Genomic DNA, 21430 nt, shown 5'->3' on the forward strand with positions numbered 1-21430 from the left:
GATGTGCCCAGCAGGGCACTGTTCGCCCTCTGAAGACCCTGCAGATGTTGCCATTGGCCTGCCTCCTCTTTGATCTTGCTCAGAAATATGCTAAGAGCCAGAGTCTGTTTGATAAATTCTCTGATGTTCCTAAGTATTGGTAAAATGATGTCACTCACATCTCCAACTTTCTGCCACAAGAATTTTTAAAAATCCATGAGTTGTTTTCTGTTCTAAAAAGTATTCTCCATGGGCGCCCGAGTGGCTCAGTAAGTTAAGCACTTGATTCTTGATCTCGGCTCAGGTCGCCATCTTAGGGTCATGGGTTCAAACCCTGCCCTGGGCTCCACACAAGGTGTAGAGCCTGCATTTAAAACAAACAAACAAACAAAAACCATTCTCCAAATACTCCTTCATGTTCTAAAGTGACATTGAAAAAAATTATTGACTTCCTAATCTCACAACCTTAGCATTTCCAGACACTAACCTCTCCTGTCCCTTGCTGTACAGAAGAAACCATAATAGAGACAGTCAGTGAGATCAGGACGTTTCTGGGTGCACAGTGGAGGGTTCTACGGAAGTTTGGGGGTCAGTAGGATGTCCTTTCTCAGAGATGAACAATTTCCTGATATTCTGCTTTCCTCATTAGCACAGGGCTCCACCTGGAGGTAAAGCAAGATGAGTCCCTGTACTTTATTGATGTGATCATCCATACGGGAAAATAGTCTCACATTTAATTACTTATATTTCTAAACCCACTGCATATATTTCCCTTGTTTGTGTTTATGAATCTGCTTGTGTAATATAGACAGGCTCTAAAAATTGACTGTTTTGAACATACAAGACATTTCTTTCCATGGAAATTTATAGCCAATGGCCATGCACTTCCCACAGGATCACACCTTAAATGCCTTAAATGTCTTGTTATTGGTTGCTGTTCCTGGGGCCTCAGTTCATCCTATTGGAGGAAGATGGAAAAGAAAAGGCCACCCACCAAGTGGATGGGTACCTCCCATGTAGGCACCTCCCATGTAGCAGGTGCAGGACTAGGCACAGGCAGGGATAGAGGGAAGGAAGCCAGGCAAAGGTCCTGATCACCACAAACTCAGGGTGCAGTGGGTGACCCACCTAAGTGTGTGTTCCCTAAATAAAATAAAATCACAAACTATGCAATAAAGGAAAAGAACAGGGTGCATCGAGGGCTGGAATGTGTCTGTTTTGTCCATCATGTTCATGCTCTAACCTAGCACATAGGAAATATGAGAAATAATTATTTGGAGAATGAATGGATGTTTTAGTTCAGTGGTTCTCAAGTTCAGCATGTATCGGAATCACTGGAGGGTTTGTATATTAGTTACCTAAGGCAACAAAGAAAATTACCCCAAAACTCACCTCTTGGAAGGAATTGGCTTTTATTACTCTGTACAGTTTCTGTAGTCAGTATCACGGGAGCACATTAGCAGAATGGCTCACCGTGCTGTCGTTCATGAGGTTGCATTCCACTGTCTGGACATAATTTGGCTGATCTGTTTTCTAGATGGCTCACTCACAAGTGAGTGATGACCGGTTACCTCAATTCCTTACCACAGGGACCTCTATAGGTGTACTTGGAAGTCCTCACAACATAGCAGCCAGCTTCCCTACAGGAAGCGATCCAAGAGAGGGCAAACACGAGGCCACAGTACTTTTTATGGTGTCCTACACTATCACTGTGCTATTTTCTGTTTGTTCCATCAGTCAGTGCCATTATTGTGGGATCGAGCTACCCAAAGTTGTGAACACTAGGTAAGGCACCATGCTGAAGGCTCACTACCACACCTTTCTAAAACACAGACACCTGGGCCCACCCTAGAGTTTCTGAGGAGAAGGAAGTGGCAAGATTTTGCATTTCTAATGCGTTTGCAAGTGATGCTAATGCTTCTGGTCCTCGTTCTATGCTTTGAGAACCACCCTTCTAGCATTTTGAATCTTGAAGTTAGAAGGAACTTCAGGAGTCTAGTCCGCAGATCCTGTATGGATAGATGTGCCATCAAAGTGATAAGCATTTGGCTCAGTAGGAGAACAGAGGATGTGACCAACTCATTATTCTTTTTGTTTCTTTGAGGACGTAGCTAAAAAATTTACTCTTATCTTTACTGATGGACGTCTTTCATGTCTTGAAAACTCGCAAAATGTCATATTTAATAGCTGGCTGTAAATGTCTTCTTAAAAGTGGATTTTTGTTTGGTTGATTGGTTGATTCTATCATCTTGGGACCCAGATTCTTTAGATATACTGATTGTTTGGGTATAAGTTTTGGCACCAATAAGCAAGGTCCCAACTCTCACTGATTGCAGGAAACCATCCCCAGTAACATTCAGGCAGATGGTTCAGCCAACATCTCCCATTCTAGAAGCAAGAAATCATTTTTGGACCTTCCTTAGGAACCCCTAACCCTGAGCCAGGCATCTCCTGGATGGCATGTAAATCATGAAGGTTTGCCTGGTAGATAGGAGCTGTGGTGGGAATGTGTGCTTCTTGCAGGGAAAAGAGAAGCAATAAATACATATCCTCCCCCTTATCTGCAGAGGATACATTCCAAGACCCCCAGTGGATGCCTCAAAGCTTAGATAGTGCCAAACCCTATTTAGACTGTGTTTTGACCTATACATACATACTGATGAGGAAGTTGAGTTCATAGATTGGGCACAGTAAGAGATGAAGAACAATAACTGATAATAAAATAGAACAGTTATAACAATCTATCACAAGAAAAGTTATGCGAATACTGTCTACCAAACTCTGTTATTGTACTGTACTCACCTTTCTTCTTGTGATGGTGTGAGATATGATAAAATGCCCATGTGATGAAGTGAAGGGATGATGTGGCCATTGGGACTTGGTGTTTGTTAGGCCACTTACTGACCCTCTGATGATATGTCAGAGGATCTGCTTCCAGACTCCAGGTGACTGTGAGTTGCTGAACCTGCAGGGTAAGGGGAGACTACAGTGTTGATGGGAAGAAGAGTCTAGAAGCTTCTGTCCACTGCACCCCTCTGAATGTTCCTTAGAGCAGGCTTGGAAATATTTCTGCATCAGTGTTGTCTTTGATCACAGTACCCAAGTACACATTGTACTTTTTCCTGAGTTTTGTGGGATCTGTGTATTATCAGCTCCTATGGAGAAATTTTCTTATGGGCAAGATGTCCTAGTAAGATGAGATTAGGGCACAGATATTGAACTTGGACCTAAATAAATTCTTTTTGTTTTATCTACAAATAACAGGAACTGCCTTTTCTGATTTTAAAGACAAAGAAGTAAGTTGTAAGACTTGATGAACACATTGACCTAGCATTGAAGAAAACAAACTCTGAGAGTGTCTTGACTGAAACTCATTTTATTGCTGGAAAAACATCCCAGAAGTTTCTTTTGTTTGTTTGTTTTTTAAAGATTTATTTATTTTAGAGAGAGAGAGTGAAAATGGAAGGAGGGACAGAGGAAGAGGGAGAGAGAGAATCTCAAACAGTCTCCCCACTGAGCATGGAGCACGATGGGGGGCCTGATCTCAGGACCCTGAGAGTATGACCTGAACTGAAACCAAGAGGCAGACACTCAACTGACTGAGCCACCCAGTCATCCCCAGAAATTTCTAATTCACATACCTGAAGGACTTACCAAAGCTAATAATTTTAATATGCTTTCTTTATAATTAAACTAAATTAGAGAACATATGTGAATAAATTCTATAATAGTGACACAGTGTCAATACATTTTAAGATCAAGTAAATTAAACTATACTTTCATTATAAGCTTTATTTAATAAGATACTTATTAAAGATTTAATATCTATGATACACTGAAGCTAGTCCTCTCAAGTTTCTAAAGGAATGTTTTTAAACTATGATTTCTCCTTTTTTTATAACATTAATCTGATATTATGACCAAACTACTCTTTCAAACAAAATGTTTTGAAGAGTCACTGCTGAAGAGATAAATATTCACTGTAATTAAACATGAAAACTAACTCAAAGTTGGACATTGATTAGCGGTAATTGTCTTTCAAAATATTTTAGTATAACTGCGAAAATATATTCTGACTTTTGTTAACAAGATAATTATGTGAAAATCAGTGAAAACTTAACTAAATTCTTTTTTTTAAAGATTTTATTTATTTATTTGACAGAGATCACAAGTAGGCAGAGAGGCAGGCAGAGAGAGACAGAGAAGCAGGCTCGCTGCTGAGCAGAGAGCCCGATGCGGGACTTGATCCCAGGACCCGGGATCATGACCTGAGCCGAAGGCAGAGGCTTTAACCCACTGAGCCACCCAGGCACCCCCGAAAACTTAACTAAATTCTTAAGAAATCTCATTATTAACATATGTAAATCCAAGGAGATTTAGGGATTATTTGCCCCAACATAGATATTGGTCCAAAGCTTTCAACAAACTTTAAGGAAGAGACTCACTGTCTTGCTGTATAAGATTTTCTTTTATAACTAAATATTTAAACATTTTTTTAAAACAGCAAATAATCCCACCACTAGTACTCCAGGACTGCCATCTAAATGTATTTTAGTCTAATAGTCTTCCAAATCTGGACCACAGAGTTTTGTTTTCTTAACACTGTTGCACTGTTGCAGTGAGGAGCACCTGGGAGGCTCAGTTAATTAACATCTGACTCTTGGTTTTGGCTTGGGTCATGATCTCAGGGTCATGGGATCAAGCCCCCCATTCTCCACACTCAACAAGGAGTCTGCTTAAGATTCTCTCTCTCCCTCTCCTTCTGAACCTCCCTCTGCTGGTGTGCACTCTCTCTCTCAAATAAATAAATAAATCTTAAAAAAAAAAAAAAAAAGTTGTAATGAATGAGCTTCCAGCAGTGTGGGACACTTTGTAACAGGTTCACAATAAATGTTTGCTGAATGAATGAAGGAATGAACAAATGAATGGGAAGTTGTGATTTATGGTGCCCACCTCCTCCCATACCACTCCATGTGTTTGCTGTATGCTGTGGTTAAGACCCTGGGCTCTACAGAGACCAAAACAAACCTTGGTTCTACCAGTCAACTAAATATGTGATCTTGAGCAAGTTACTCCAAACCTCCAGGCCTCAGTTCTTTCAATGAGAAAATGAAGATCCCAATAGCACCTTTATGTTTGAATTCTCATGTGTAAATTATCATGTGCTTAGCACAATAGCTAGTGTTTACTATTCACTGTTACTGCGATGCTTCTCATCTAAAACTTCACGCTCAGTCAAATAAGACCATATTCGCAACTATAAAAAACACTGTTCTTTCATTACGATACATAAATCAAACAAATAAGCTTGTTCTTTTTGATATTACAGAGGCCATATCTGTACATCAAATAAGAATATCCTAACTTATGCCTCTCTTTAGTTATTAAGTATTTGGGTTGTTTCAGAGTATTTGATATTCTCAAACAATTACATTGATGAGTCATCCTTCTCTCTATGTACAAAAAATACTAGGGTTTATTCTGTATGTGAATATGTGACTTTTCTTCCCTTAAATCATTTCTTAAGCTAGAGTCCCAGCATATTAGTGCCGAACAAAGGGTATGTATGACATTTTGATGATGTTGGTTAAATGTTGACATACCGCTTTGTCTTTGACTTTCTGATTGGAGCCGTCTTTGTCCTTACAGTTCCCAGAAAGAGGCACACTAGTAAATACACTGGAAATGTGCGACATGTACCACCCTCTTCTCTAGAGAAGCAGTAGAGGGATTCTTGCACCTGGTGGACTGCACATGCATTTTTTAAATTAAAAGGAAGTAACATGGATCAAGGTAATTTTGATGATCCATAAAGACTTCTCCGGAACAACTTTTTCATCTAATTAGGTTCCTTACCCTCAGCCCACTGGTGGGGGGCTATTCGTGCACACATGAATAGCATTTCTCTCTTTTCATCCCTACTTGGATGCTAGATATTTATCTTGTTATTTGGCACTTTGAAGTCATTTTGACTGTATTTTAGCCTGATTGAAGATAAGGAATAATTTACTTGGAATCCCGTGGCTTCCATTTTGTTCTCATAAAGACAGGTATTTTTGTAGAGAAGGTCTGTGAACTCCCCTGGGGGTCATTAAGCATGGCAGGATTGGTTTGTCACTTACATGCAATAGGGCATTCAGCCAAGCCAGGAGGCACCAGCTTCACCATCCCTGGCTCATAGCCAGGACCAGCAGGTAGCCCGGGTCCCAACCAGTAGCACACAGAGGCGATGCTCTAGTTAAATCTATAATTGACCAAATGACAGTATTTTTTTTTTTTTTGCAGAAACCACCAACACATCTTGCCACTTCTTAAAAGGCAACCACTACTGATTACATTATAACTAATATTTCTGGAATTCATAAATGCAGACACTATAATTTCAGGTTATTTAAATATGCACAAGAATAATAGGCTGAAAAGCAAGCCATAGCTTTTTTTTTCCATTTTGTATTGTTTTGGGGGGGTTCTAATTTCCCAGTATATCACCCACACTTAGATGTTTAGCAAAAAATAGTCACTTAACATTTATATTTATGATTTTGTAAAAATGTCACAATTTTATGGATTAGGTGCATTTCCTCATGAATAGTGAATCCTGAATGTGTATTACCATCATATAATACAATATAAATCAGGGAAAATTTGGTCTTCAAGTATTACCCTTGCATTATATGATTTTATCTAATAAGGTAGATGCTTCTTTAACTATTGTTATATTACAATAAGTTTAAGTCTCCAAATCACCTTTTAGTTACAAATATTTTCTGGAATTCTCCCTTGAAGAGTTGCTTTTGATCTTAAATAATCCTAAGTATGATTCTCATGATTTCCTATTTCATGATGAATTTATGGGGGAACCTGATAGAGCTGCTAGATTTCTATTAGGCTGGCATATTCCATACCCTCAGGTTTCCTTTCACTCTAACCACTCCTTCAGAAATATGTTTTGCAGTGTTGTGTTGATCATTCTCAGAAACTCCTACTTTACCTTATGTATGACTGACATCCAAATGTTAACTGGAACTGAGGTCAGCCAGTATTTTGCCCGTTGCTTGTATTGTGCTATTTCTATCCATAGCTCTGTGTCATGTGTTGAAGGGATACATACATTCATTAAGGAGAAAATTCTGGATGATTTTGGATGTTACTTTAAATCTTTTGCCAGGGGAAAGCAAGATAAGTTTAATCACAGTTAGGGGTGCCTGGGTGGCTCAGTGGGTTAAAGCCTCTGCCTTCAGCTTAGGTCATGATCCCAAGGTCCTGGGATCGAGGCCCACATCAGGCTCTCTTTTCAGTGGGGAACCTGCTTCCCTTCCTCTCTCTTTGTCTGCCTCTCTGCCTACTTGTGATCTCTCTCTGTCAAATAAATAAATAAAATCTTTTTTAAAAAAAAGATTTAATCACAATTAAAGTCAAGGCTATAAATGATTATACTAGATCTGAAAACACATCAAATCCAAAGCTAGAGATGCAAAGTAGAGTTTTATAGGGAAAACCTCATTCATTCAGAATTTGTGATACCCTGTACATGGGTTGCGGTTTACATTTTATTCTGGTTTTGGAGCAAATAAATAAGTGTATATATTGCTAGTATGCTGAGTCATATAATGTGACATTTTATTAAGACTGGTTGAAATGCTTTTTAATTGGGTTTGATAATTACATTGCATTATACAATACTTAAGGACATGTAATTTGGCAAATGAATGCTTTTTGAGTCATAATTGCCTGGAAAAATGTGCACCTTTTTTTTTTTTCTTTAAATAAATCCCTAGTATGGACTCATTTATAAAAACTGGCCAAAGAAACTGAATGTTAATTGAATTATATTTAAAGATTTTAAAAACCTGGCTACATGCCCATCTGATTGGCTTAGAAAAATACATTAAGAAGTGTCTGAATACTAATCTGCCTATCTAAAAGTCTGGCTTCACAGTGAAAGCAGAAATTTTTTTAATTGAGGTTTAATTGATATACAACATTATATTAGTTTCAGGTGTAGACCTTGATGATTAGGAATTTGTTTCTATTGCAAAATGATCACCACAGTAAATTTGATTAATGCCTGTCACCATGCTTGGTTTGCAGAAATTTCTCTTATGATGAGAATTTTTAAGATCTATGTTCTTAATAGCTTTCCAATATGTAATAGAGTGTTATTAACTATAGTCTCGAGGCTGTATGTTACATCCCATGACATATTTATTGCATAACTGGAAGTTTGTATCTTTTGGCCCCCTTCACCTGTTTTGTCCACCACCACTCCTGCCATCCCCGCCTGCCCACCACCTTTGGCATCCACCAGTCTGTTCTCTCTATCTGTGAGGGTGTTTTTTGTTTCTTGTTGTTGTTTCTCTCTTTTTATTCCACATATAAATGAGATCACATGATATTTGTCTTTCTCTAACTTATTTCATGTAGCATTATACCTTCTAGGTCTACCTTTCTTCTCTTAGCAATGCCTTCAAGGACTTTTAGGCTGTTTCCACATCTTGGCTATTGTAAATAATGCTGCAGTGAACACAGGGGTGCTCATATTTTTCTAGGTGGTTTCTTTTTCTTTGGGTAAATACTGAGAAGTTGAATTTCTGGATCATAAGGTAATTCTATTTTTAATTTTTTGAGGAATCACTGCAGTGTTTTCTGTAGTGGGGCTGCACCAATTTACATTCCTACCAACAGTGCACAAGGGTTTCTTTTTCTCCAAATCCGTACCAAAGCTTGTTATTTCTTGCCTTTTTGATGATAGACATTCTAACAGGTGTGACATTGCATCTCATTATAGTTTTAAGTTGCATTTCCCTGATGATGAGTGATGTTGAGCATCCTTTCGTGTACCTCTTGGCCATCTGTATGTTTTCTTTAGAAAAATATCTATTCGGTCTTCTGCCCACTTTTTAATTGGATTGTTGGGGTTTTTTCCTATTGAGTTATATGAGTTCTTTATGTATTTTGAATATTAATTCCTTATCAGGCATGTGATTTACAAATGTTTTCTCCTATTCCATAGGTTGTCTTTTCCTTTTGTTGATGGTTTCCTTTGCTTTGAATAAGTTTTTTAGTTTGATGTGTCCTACTTGTTTTTGTTCTGGTGTCAAATCCAAAGATTCATTGCCAAGATCTGTGTGAAGGAGCTCACACCTGTGTTTTATTCTAGAAATTTTATGGGTTCAGGTTTTACATTTAAGTCTTTAATCTATTTTGAGTTAATTTTTCGGTACGGTATATGATGGAACTCCAATTTCATCTTTGGTACGTGGCTGTCCAGTTTTCCCAGGGCCGTTTATTGAAGAGACTGTCCTTCCTCCATCACATATTCTTGGCTCTGTTGTTGGAACTTGATTGACCATTTAAGTTTGGGTTTATTTCTGGGCTTCCTTTTCTGTTCCATTGTGTCTGGTTTTATGCCAGTACCTTACTGTTTTGATTACTACAACTTTGTAACATAGTTTGAAATCAGGGAAGGTGTTGCCTCCAGCTCTGGTCTTCTTTTTCAAAATCGTTTCAGCTATTTGGGGTTTTTTGTGGCTCCATACAAATTTTTAGAATTGTTTGCTCTGTTTCTGTGGGGGAAAATGCTATCGGGAATTTGGTAGGGACTGCATTGAATCTGTAGATTGCTTTTGGTAGTATGGATATTTTAACAATATTAGTTCTTCCAATCCATGAGCATGGACTGTCTTCCCATTTATTTGTGTCTTCTTTGGTTTCTTTCATCAATATAGTTTTTCATCAGTATAGTTTTGAGTGTGCAGATCTTTCACCTTCTTAGTTAAATTTATTCCTAGGTATTTTATTGTTTATAATGTAATTGTAAATAGGATTGTTATCTTAATTTTTCTTTCTGATAGCTTGTTATTAGTGTAGAGAAACAAAACACATTTTTTGTATATTGATTTTATATCCTGCAACTTTACTGAATTCTTTTATTAATTCTAACAGGTTTTGGTCTAGCCTTCAGAGTTTTGTATATCTAGTATCATGTCATCTGCAAATAGTGAGTTTTATTTCTTCCTTTCCCATCCAAATGCCTTTTATTTCTTTCTCTTGCCTAATTGCTCTAAGACTTCATACTATGCTGGATTAAAGTGGCAAACGTGGACATCCTTGTCTTGTTCCTGATCTCAAAGGGAAAACTTTCAGCCTTTCATCATTGGGTATGATGTAGCTGTGGGCTAGTCATATATGGCCTTCATTATGTTGAGGTTCATTTCCTTTATACCCATTTTGTTGAGAACTTGTACCATAAATGGATGTTGAATTTTGTCATATGCTCTCCTACATCTACTGTGATGATCATATGACATTTTTTCCTTCATTTTGTTAAAGTGGTCTCTCACATTGATTGATTTATTGATGCTAATTCATCCTTACATCCCTGTAACAAATCCCACTTGATTGTAGTGTATGGTCCTTTTAATGCACTGTTGAATTTGGTTTGCTGATATTTTGTTGAGCATGTTTTTACCTATGGTCATCAGGGATATGGGCCTGTGATTTTCTTTCATTGCAGCATCCTTGTCTGGTTTTGGTATCAGGGTAATGTTGGCCTCGTAAAATGAATTTGGAAGTGCTCCCATCTCCTCTGTGTTTTGGAAGAATTTGAGAAGGATTGGTATTAATTCTCTTTTGAATGCTGGGTGAAACCAGTAAAATTTTATTAGTGATGAAAGCAGTTACTTTTTGGTAGTCTACTTAACATTAAAGTTTAAGTGATTTTTTAGAAATTCTTTACTGAATAGCATAGTATTAAATTATTTGTATTCTTTTTGATTTTTAGGTAACCCTGAGCAGTCCTAAGAGAGGAAATGAAAAAAAGAATAAAAACATTTTTAGCATAACCAGATGTGAATTCCCCATATTGGTCTGACATGGAGAATTGATTATAAAGTAACATGATACTTTGAATTTATCCATATATGGTCTCTTTGCAGAAAAGATTTAACCTGGCAGGCTTGATTGCTGATCTTTAGGAAGGCATGCTTACAAAGTTGGCCTTTGGCTGGCATCTGGGATCTTTGATTTGGGAAGGTTCTCAATCCCATAACTGATAAGAATAGTTCATTGTGCCCAGACTGTTTATGTAAGCAGTATGGTTTATGCAAAATACCTGCTTTCATTCTGGAAGTCTGGAATTTGGGTATGTGCCAGGCAGAGATGGCCTCCACGACCAGTTCCCAGTAAAAACCTTGAGCACTGAGTCTTGCAAAAATTTCCCTGATTGGGGAGCTTGGGAGGTTTAGTGTGTTAAGCCTCTGCCTTTGGCTGAGGTCCTGATCTCAGGGTCCCATAACTGAGTCCCGCACTGGGCTCTCTGCTCAGCAGGGAGCTTGCTTTCCCCTCTCTCTGCCTGCCTCTCTGCCTACTTGTGATCTCTCTCTGTGTGTTAAATAAATAAATAAAATCTTAAAAAAAAAAACAACAACTTCTCTGATTGACATTTCACATGTGTTGCTAGGGGTATTAAGCAAATCCGGTGTGACTAACATTGGTAGTAGAAATTTGGCCTTAATTTCCCCTAGACTTTGGCTGATTTCACTTTGTATCCTTTTGCTTTAATGAATTATAGTTGAGTATCACTGAATATTAGGTCCTGTGGGTCCTCCTAGTGAATCATCACACCTGGGGCTGGGCTGGAGACCCTCAACATGGTACTCTACTGATAGTAATTCAGAGGACATCTAAGAACCATGTGTTGTTGGTATTTACATCATTTGTGGGTAATAGGGCTCAACCTCACAATACTTTCAGAAGCAATGCTGGTAGTAGGACTCAAATATTCTTTCCCAGTGTATTCTGTAAAACACTCTCTTCAAGTCATCCAAAGAATTGTAGGTCATGGGCTCTCTACCTCTTTTCAAATTTAAAGGTTAGTTCTATAATTTACTTTCTTTCCTTAAAGAAACTTTCTCTTAATCCCCATTGATTAGCACTGTGCCCAGTTTAATAAATGTTGGATTTAATTGAAGAGGTCACCAGCAGAACATGAAGGCTTTGATCTTTCCCAGCCCTGTCCCAGCCCTGCCTCCCTGTGGTGTCTACACTCACACGCCCTGTTCCCTGATACACACCCTGTGAGCTGTGCCAGGGCTGTTACAGAACTCCAAATACCAGTGTCTACGTCATTCCTTTTCACAAAACAAGAAGAAATTTTGTCTTCAGGATTTTGTGTGTTGCTAAGTGCCATTGACTCATAGGATAACTGATGTGTAGATCTGACCACACTTAGTAATAGTGATTTTCAGTATTTATTATATGACAGAGTCTGAATCTAAACTCAAAACAATGCGTAATAATGGACTTAATAAATTGAAATGCAGAGTATGCATATGCCGAATGAATTGACATGGTGTATGAAAGAAGTTCGAAATAAGAAAAGTATTCTCCGGTTTTGGTTCCCTCAATCTTGTCCACCTTTCACATGTACCCAACAAATTGTAAATTACTTTTTCCCTTCCCTTTGAAGGGGTTGCCTTACCTATTGTAATATCAGCATTACAACTGGCTGTGGTTTAAATGGATAGAACAGATTCTGCCATTAAGTTTTAGGGTGCTCTAGGCTCTTGGATACTGGAAGCCACAAGTTCATATGAGTGCACGATGGGATGGACAGCTGCTTTTGTTCGTCTGTCTCATATAAGGAAAGATCAGAGGAATTGTGCAGATAACTCAAGGCAAGAACCCCCACTTTCTTAACCTGTATTGGCCTCCATTTTAAACTATCATGAACTAACTGCCAAGTTCCTGCATTTTTGAAGTTCTAGAAGTTCTTTTTAAAATACAAGGGGTTTATATTAGAGAACACTAAAATGTACCTATTTACTTGCAATGAAACTAACTTCTTGCCTAGTCTTCTGACAAAATCCATATTGTAATCTAGCAAATGCATGATTAAGATGTAAAAATTAACCAGCAGCAGAAGTGAAAATTTTCTCTATGAAACTTTCTAGAAAAAAGAAATTAAATTCAAAGATCTTAATAGATTTTTTTTTTTAAGAGCATGAACAAGGAGGAGCAGAGGGAGAGGGAGAGATAGATAATCTCTTAAGTAGGTTTCATGCCTAGCACGGAGCCTGATGCGGGGCTTGCCCTCACTATCCTGAAATCATGTTCTAAGTCAAAATCAAGAGTTAAGACGCTAACCAGCTGAGCTACCCAGGTGCCCCTTAGTAGATGACTTTTGAGACTAAGACGTATCAAGGACTAGAGAAACTACCCAAGGATCTTCTCTCTTGGGTGTGGATAGCAGCTCAGCTCTAGATTTAATCTAACATGTAGAATGTCTAGCTGCTTAGGACACAATATGGGAATCCCTTATAAGCAGACTTTTTCAAAGAATATGTGTGTCAGAGCAGCATGGTCCTCAAAGTATGGGAAGTGGAATGATTTGGTCCAGAAACATTAGTCATTGTTCTATAAATAGATGACTATAGAAATTGAACATATTTACAACTTCTGTAGCAACTTGACATAGCATGGCATCCAAATGTGTAGTAATTTTTCTAGTAAGTCATTGTACTGTATTTTACAGAAGTAATAGTCTGTCATAGATTAAGCTCCACTCCCCCATGGCCCTTCACCACAAATAGCTTAAGTACATTGGTTAAAAGCTAGTTTCCTGGACCCCAACATAAACCAGTAGAATCCAAATCTCTGAAAATGGGGACTGGTCCCAGGAATGGGCATTTAGCAAGCTGCCCCAGTCGTTCTTTATCATGCCAAAATTTGAGAACTGCTTTAGGAAACGGACCAATAATGTGGCTAATACATTTCCTAAGTATAATGTTAACTTTTGAAAGCCATCCACTGTAAGGACCAGAGTGGCAAAGGTGACAACTCATACACGTTTGACTTCAGGGAAGATGCTGTGTCATTGGCCCACAACACACCACAGCTAATAGGGCCCTGTGATTTCTAGGTACAGTTCTGTTGCTAGTTTTTGAGATGCCTTTGTGCAAGACACCATCAAAGCTTCTTCACTGCAGGAAAATGGTTTTATTAATTGTACTAATGGAAAGCATCTAGGTATGTGAGGGAGGTCTAGGATCCTTTGATGTGGTTCCTTCTGCACAGCTGGTAGGGCCCCACACCATGCCCAGGGGAGGGCGATGTAGCACAAGACCCTGTTCCATAGCTCCTGATCAGAAAACACTGATGCCTGCCTCAGCTCTGTAGACACAGGCCCTGTGACACTCATCAGGAGAGAACATACACATCAGAGGAGTTCTTGTTTGTTTCAGGTGTAAAGTAACCAGGATCAAAGGGGGAATTTAATGCTCCCTGGGCACATGGCTTTCTCATTCACCATGTCAATCAATAGACCAGTTTATAAAGAGGAAGAAAAAAATATTTCTAGAGCAGTAATTGCTCATCAGAAGGGAGAGACTTCTTTGTCACCTCGGTGACTTCAGGCGGGAGGTGCTGCTCCTTGGCTCCCCCTGAATCACTGTCACTCATGCAGCCATCCCAAGGAAGGAGCCACAACCTAGCAATAGGGCAACCTATGAAGAGGAGGAGGAAATGGGTTGTGGGATGAAAAGGAAAGAAACAGAATAGTAACTTGAAGTTTTGTTTTGTTTTGTTTTGTTTTCACTTCATTTTATTTTATTTCTTTTCAGTGTTCCAGAATCCATCATTTATGCACCACACCCAGTGCTTCATGCCATACGTGCCCTCCATAATACCCTCCATCAGGCTCACCCAACCCCCCACCCCCACTCCTCCAAAACCCTCAGTTTGTTTCTCAGAGTCCACGGTCTCTCATGGTTCATCTCCCCCTCCAATTTCCCCCAATTCTCTTCTCCTCTTCTTCTCCCAATGTCCTCCATGTTATTCCTTATGCTCCACAAGTAAGTGAAACCTTATGATAATTGACTCTCTCTCTTTGACTTATCTGACTCAGCATAGTTTTCTCCAGTCCTGTCTATGTTGATGCAGAAGTTGGGTATTCATCCTTTCTGATGGAGGCATAATGCTCCTTGTATACATGGACCAGATCTTCCTTATCCATTCGTCTGTTGAAGGGCATCTTGGTTCTTTCCACAGTGTGGCGATTGTGGCCATGAACATTGGGGTACATCTGGCCCTTCTTTTCACTACATCAGTATGTTTGGGGTAAATACCCAGTAGTGCAGTTGCAGGGTCATAGAGTAGCTCTATTTTTAATTGTTTTGACAGAGCTTTTGAGGACATTTTTGCTTCTTAGAATTTGAACTGATTCTCTGTTAGGAATCGGTTTTATTCTCTGCCACAATCCTGTGCCCTGGCTCTCAAGACTTTAAAGGCTTCTAAACAGGATGCCATTGTCATTTGTGGACCAGCACTCTTACTCCTGCTTCTCTTCCTCCCCTTGTCTGCCATGCAGCCTGGGAGGTTCAGTCTCACCTCCTTGAGGAGTTCCTCTGGACCCGGACAAAATTCTGCCCCTTCTCTCTCCTCTCCCTGTGGCCCTTATGCATGATATTCTCTGATTGTGAGGATTGTCATGGTTGATTAATAAGAAATACAATTGTCCCCTGCAGATAGATGTTGCCATTTAACAGGAACTAACCATTGTGACTGTTTTTTTTCATTAGAAAGGATCGCTCTTTCATAAAAGGGATGTGTGTGTGTGTGTGTGTGTGTGTGTGTGTGTGTATAGTTAAAGGATATTAACAAAGATGGTGGTGGTGCTGGGGAAAAAGAAAGCCTTTTAGCCCTTCTAGATCAAGAACTAGATTTGCCCAGGGAGGATAAAGTTTGATAGCTCTCTATTTGAAACATTAAAAAAAAGAAAGAAAGAAATTAAAGCGACTTTAGTACTGACAGTTGCAGGGAGATCAATAATTTTGGTAATAGGAATCTTCAACTCTGCGTCTCCACTTCCATCTCTTTCTTTTCAAACAACTATCTTAGAATCAGTTACAATCAAGCAACTATTTTATAGTCAGTCTTTTTCTAGCCATTTCTTCGGCAACTACTCTTGCAAATAAGGACAGGTTGTGTGTGTGGACCGTGACACAAGATACTTTAACTTGGGGAATGCAAATCTGTTACTAGACTGTCCTCTTGTTCAGTTCAGTGCCGTTGTCTCCTCCTCCTCTCTCGCCGCCCCGCCCACAATAATCAGCCAGACGCCAGAATGTGCGCCTGTCACATCTCCGGAGGTGCCCCATGAGCCACAGACAGGCCACTTGCTGGCGGTCCTAACACTGCAAATGTGTAAGTGACAAGAAACAAGTGCAGACCAAGTGGGCATCCCACAGTCACTCCCACCACCGCGCTCCGACACATTCTCCCTCCCGCCCCGAGTTGTTCAAGAGTTTCTGATTTTCTTTCCGTGGCAGGGATCCTCATCATGATGTCCCTGTGCGGCGAAGTGCACGTGTACGAGTACATCCCGTCCATCCGGCAGACGGAGCTGTGCCACTACCACGAGCTGTACTATGACGCGGCGTGCACGCTTGGCGCCTACCACCCACTGCTCTACGAGAAGCTGCTGGTGCAGAGGCTGAACACCGGCGCCCAGGGCGACCTGCACCGCAAGGGAAAGGTGGTTCTGCCTGGGCTCCGGGCCGTGCGCTGCCCCGCGCCCAACCCCGCTGGTCCCCCGTCTTGAAGAGGGGCTCTTGAGAATCGATGTGCAATAAGGTACTACTGTTGTCCTCTGAGTCACAGGAGAATACTTGAAGATGTATTTTAGGCAATGTAGTCTTCAGTCCTTTAGACTGTCACTTAGCGGTGGCCACAAGAATTCTTCTTTTTCTAAGCCATGGAGTATTTATGACTGCTTTGAATACAGGAATGGAATTTAAAAGGAAAAGAAGCTCAAGAAAGATGCAAAAAAAAAAAAAAAAAGAAGCAAACATATGACAAATGTGTATTATACCTCCAGAAATATTAACCTTTTCTTAAGCCGTGGGCACCCCTGTGAGGCTTGGTTTCCGCTACAGTTTTCAGTGATGTACTTGATATTATGAAATGGTTTAGACACCCATGTTGGGGTACAGTATCTGTAGCACCTAGTGTGTCACTCACACATTTGTTCATTATTAAGATCCTAGCATTTATGACAAGCATCTGAATCAGCACTCAGATGTGTTTATCTTAACAATAAAATTCCCCCATATGTGTTGAGAGATGGCAAACTTGCTTGCTGGCAAGCTGTGGCATTTCCCTGCTCTATTTCCCAGTGCCCGCCCAAGCTTGCTCTTTGTGTATCAGGACAGATTTCTAAAACCAGAAAACACCCCTTTCGAGCAGTCCAAGGAAAAAGTCAACCCTGGGATAGCACTACAGAGGAGACGCTTTGTTTTCCCGCAGTATTTTCTTACTTTGACAAATAAATACACAATCACCTGGCTGCAGGGTGGCCCAGGGCCAGAATCCTCCCAGCTTTCCTGCATGGTACATCCTCAGCTGCCAGTCCTCCTCACAGCCCTTACACTGTTACACCCACAGACACTTGTGACCCCCTGCCACCGTGGGGAGGACCCTGTCAGAAGGAGGGGATATGGAGCCTTCACTCTGTGCTTCTGGGGATGCACACCTGTCTCTTTCATGGAGATTTCTTTCAGGCCAATAGCAGCTGCTGGAACCCCAGCAATGATGTACTAGATGTTCACCAATTGTCCCTGCAAATAGATATTGAAGAACCCTGTCCCTGTTTTCACAGATATATTTTATGTCAGCAACATACAAGCCATATAATTAAATAAAATTGTGTGAAAACATTGTTCTTTAACAAGGAAAATACGTATATGCTTGAGAAGCAAAGGTACTGGGGGAAGAAGTTGTCACCCCAATATGTTAGCTATATTCAGATATGTTTTATTTTGTTTTTAATCTCAACTTTTACCACTGATACATTGCTATAATGTAGTGAAACAGAAACATTTTGGAATACATTAATTGAACATGCTGTCTCTCGATGTAACCAAAACATAGCACAAGAGGTAAGACTTTTTAAATTAAATACATTCTCCCTTGCAAGTCTATGAATGTCAGGACAGTTTAGTGGGAAAGTTTTTTCTGTTCCAGGATTGGTTTTTCCCTGAGTGCTCTCCAAACTACTTTCTTGAGCAAGAATGGTTTATAGAAATCGACAGCTTCTGTTTGGTGAGTCTAACTCCCCAGAAATCAGGTTGGGTAATGGGCATCTCTCTCCTATGGCTTATTATAACAGTGAACTAGAGGAGTAATAGAAAAATTTCAGTTATGACAGCATCCACTAGAAGCCCATTTTGAGAGCTTTCTTTCCAGGTCTGTGAGAAGACATCAATCATTTTGTCCTACACAGTAGCTTATGTGTAAGCTAATGTGGTCAAGCCGCTTTTCTCTCTGGTTTCCTGAGAGACCTTAGTCTTGTCCCCATGTGTAGTGAGTACGGAGTTCAGATTGTGAGGTTGCTCTGAGTATAGTGAGCCGTCCTTCCATGGTCTTGGTTCTCCCTAGACCTCCCAGCTCTGCCTTCAAATGTCCATGACACTGAAGTTCCTTTGATAGTCTTCCTGGTAGATTTCCTTCAGATCTTATTACCCAGGACAGCCCCCTTTGGTGATATAAGAGGCTGGTTAGAGAAAGATTCATTGGGGGTCACTATAAATATTCAAGTTCAAAAACCCCAGAAAGTACTTCAAACACTTCAAAGATTTTTAAATAGCATTTTGTTGTAATGCATGTACTTTTAAAAGGTCCTTTCAGTCTCACTGACATTACAAGAAAGACTGAAGAGCATAAAGGAAATCCAATTAAATTTTTTTAATTTATTATGGCCTTGAAGACTCTTGGAAATCAGGGTCTGCGAAACATTCAGAAAATGTGGTACACATATTAATATAGTGTGACTGGGCATTCTTCTATTTGAAAGTTTAGTTTAGCTTCCCAAAAATATCATGCAGTTAGAGTTAACACGACTGCGTCTAGTATTAGCTAAATTGGCCCTAAGTGCCAGTATTTTGCCAGACATTGATTAAGTCCTTCTAGGCTACATTTCCTGAACTGCTGTAAACATACAGCTCTTCCGTGGAGTAGTTAACGATAAATGCTGTCCTAGTACATTTCTTCCAGGCTCTGCCCCTCCCAAGACGCTCCAACTGCTTCTGGAAGGGATGTCTATATGATCTTTAAGGTGCAACCAGAAAGCATTAGCTGTCCCAAAATAATTTCACAACCCCTTTTGTGACGGTTGTTGTTATCGCAAAGAAACGAATTTTGGCCAAGAATGACAACTCACCTTTATCTAGGTTTTCACTGACTTGTTTCCCCAGTCCCTCTCCCAGGTATGCGGGTAGGGTTTAACAGGTGTCCGACGCTCACTGTCCACGGGGAATACCTGTGTACCTGACCTTCCCCGCTAAGTTCTTACAGGGCTGCTTTTATCAAGAACTTTGTGCAGAGGCCAAGAGAAGCTCCATTAAAAGTTGCATATATGCATCGTGCAACATCAAGGGCATACATTAAGTTAAGCCATGTGAGCGACTTTTGCCCATGTTTCAATTACTGGGGCCTTCCTTTTCGCCTAGACGCAGAGCTCGGAGAGCCCTGCTTCAGTCATAGCCCTTCAAGCGTCTTGTGTCCTCAGTCTCTAAGCCAGACATTTAATCAATCCTGAACTCACCAGTAATCATCTGTCATTGTAGCCATAGCGTCTGGACAAAGCGAGGCTGAAATGATCATTAGCATTTACAAAACTGGGAAATAAAAGTAGCTGTTTAAAGCTACCACGGGGTTGTTCCATTACGTGTTTATGAGCCAGTTCATTCTGGTGGAACAGATTAATACCTTATGTTGCTGGCTGACCCTTCCGGGCGGGAGCACTTGCAGCCACTGAATTAATTAGGTCCTGTTTGGCTGCGTTAAGTGGGATCAGTCTCACGTGAGTAATGGCACACATTGGAGGTGTTCTCCGGGCACAAATGACATAATGAAGGTTCTCTCTCCAGCCTCTCTCAGAGATCAACACACCGCACGTGTTTGAGGCTGGTGGGCAAAGTGACCTGGTCTCATTTCTGTTTAGCTATAGGAAGAGACAGAGGGAGGAAGGGGGGAGTTATCAAGAAATCCATGACTGGCCAAGTTGTTTCTGTATTCTGTCATTGTCTGATTCGACTTCCTACTTTCTGATAGCTTAGAGCTCTCTACTCGGTTGTTAACAGCCCATTCAGGCAGTGCGTTTAGAAATTAATTGCTTAGGTAAAACGTGCCTGAGTTCCAACTTGTTTTTTTATATTCTGGACATTTCCATTGTGAAAATACTCTGCATGTTCTTGTCACTTGGGCATTACTTACACAACTGGTAAACGAAAGGTATCGCTCCGGGAATTCAAGGATAAAATGTAAGTTCTGATTTTTGTTTTATTAAGTGAATGAAGCCTTTTAGTAAGAAACAATAATCCAGCATATTCTTCTACAAGCTTGGAATGATAGAATTTAAAGAATTAAAGACATTGCTATAGTTCTTACTTTTGTTATGAGAGTGTGCATGTAGATATAGTTATATAATTGTATATATACATATCTACACACATGGTCGGTCTTATATTGTCTTTTTTCATCAAACTTTATTCCTGAAACCTTTACAATAAATTTTATTTTAATTATGCAAATGCCAATTTTTTAGTAGAAGAAAGCAAGTGTTATATGTACTTCTATTAAAAAAATAAATGCCGTCTTCCCACACACTGATATTCTACACACCCTGGGCGTGTTTGAAAATATGGCAGAAAATTTTTTTAATGGCAGAAATATTTAAAAGGCACTATGTAGGTAGAACCATTACCGAACATCGTAACCTCATCGGAAATCTAATGGAACATTGAACATTGATGAGAAGGTTACTTATTATAGCTCATGGCTTTTACAAAGATAGTGGGGAAAACTGAATATTGGTTCTGTGGAAAACAGTATTCTTACCAGGTAGGTTTCAAACAAATTAACTGCACTGGTAATGCTAAAAACCTAACATTTATGATACCATACATCCTGTTGTACGCTAGCTAAAATCTTACGAAATTTTTCCGGTGGGAACCAGTGAACTTTTTTAACAGCTTTGGGAATTTTTTTGTATGATAATTTTTAAACTGAAATGTGTACTCTTCAAATTAAGTAAGGCCTGAGCTTTTTCCAGGAGTCACATTTGAAAAAAGTGTTTGTATACATTTTAACACCTTTGATATTTTCTATTTTGGTTTTGTATATTTTTATGTATACACAGTGTACAGACCTTTTTCTTGTAAATAAAAACATGTTTTCATTTGTCTAGACGTTTCTCTGTTTTCATTTGTAAAAGTTGCAGATAAAAATGAGTGAGGGGCAGAAGAAAGAGGCATCCCTAGAAGAACCCGGCAAAAAGCCGAAAGCTAATTAGAAAATTGGCAAATGGGGTACCAGCAGCAGGCTCTGGAACTGTGAGTAGGGACACTGCCTGGGCCGAGACCAGAGGCAGGCTCTGTCTTCTTCACCCAAGGGC

The 21430-nt window shown here is 39.8% G+C and overlaps 1 protein-coding gene across 2 annotated transcripts in view; it reads left to right on the forward strand.

The window, feature by feature from the left end:
* The window catches only part of ST6GAL2 (ST6 beta-galactoside alpha-2,6-sialyltransferase 2), an 80717-nt gene extending 59493 nt beyond the window's left edge, over positions 1-21224 (forward strand). For both annotated transcript variants that reach the window (XM_059134311.1, XM_059134310.1), the window contains exon 6: positions 16308-21224. In XM_059134311.1, the coding sequence (XP_058990294.1) occupies positions 16308-16579 (272 nt within the window). In that variant the 3' untranslated portion in view covers positions 16580-21224. The remainder of the gene's footprint in view (positions 1-16307) is intronic.
* Positions 21225-21430: the final 206 nt, after the last annotated feature.

The sequence above is a fragment of the Mustela lutreola genome, chromosome 9 (genome assembly GCF_030435805.1).
Source record: "Mustela lutreola isolate mMusLut2 chromosome 9, mMusLut2.pri, whole genome shotgun sequence".
Taxonomy (NCBI): domain Eukaryota; kingdom Metazoa; phylum Chordata; class Mammalia; order Carnivora; family Mustelidae; genus Mustela; species Mustela lutreola.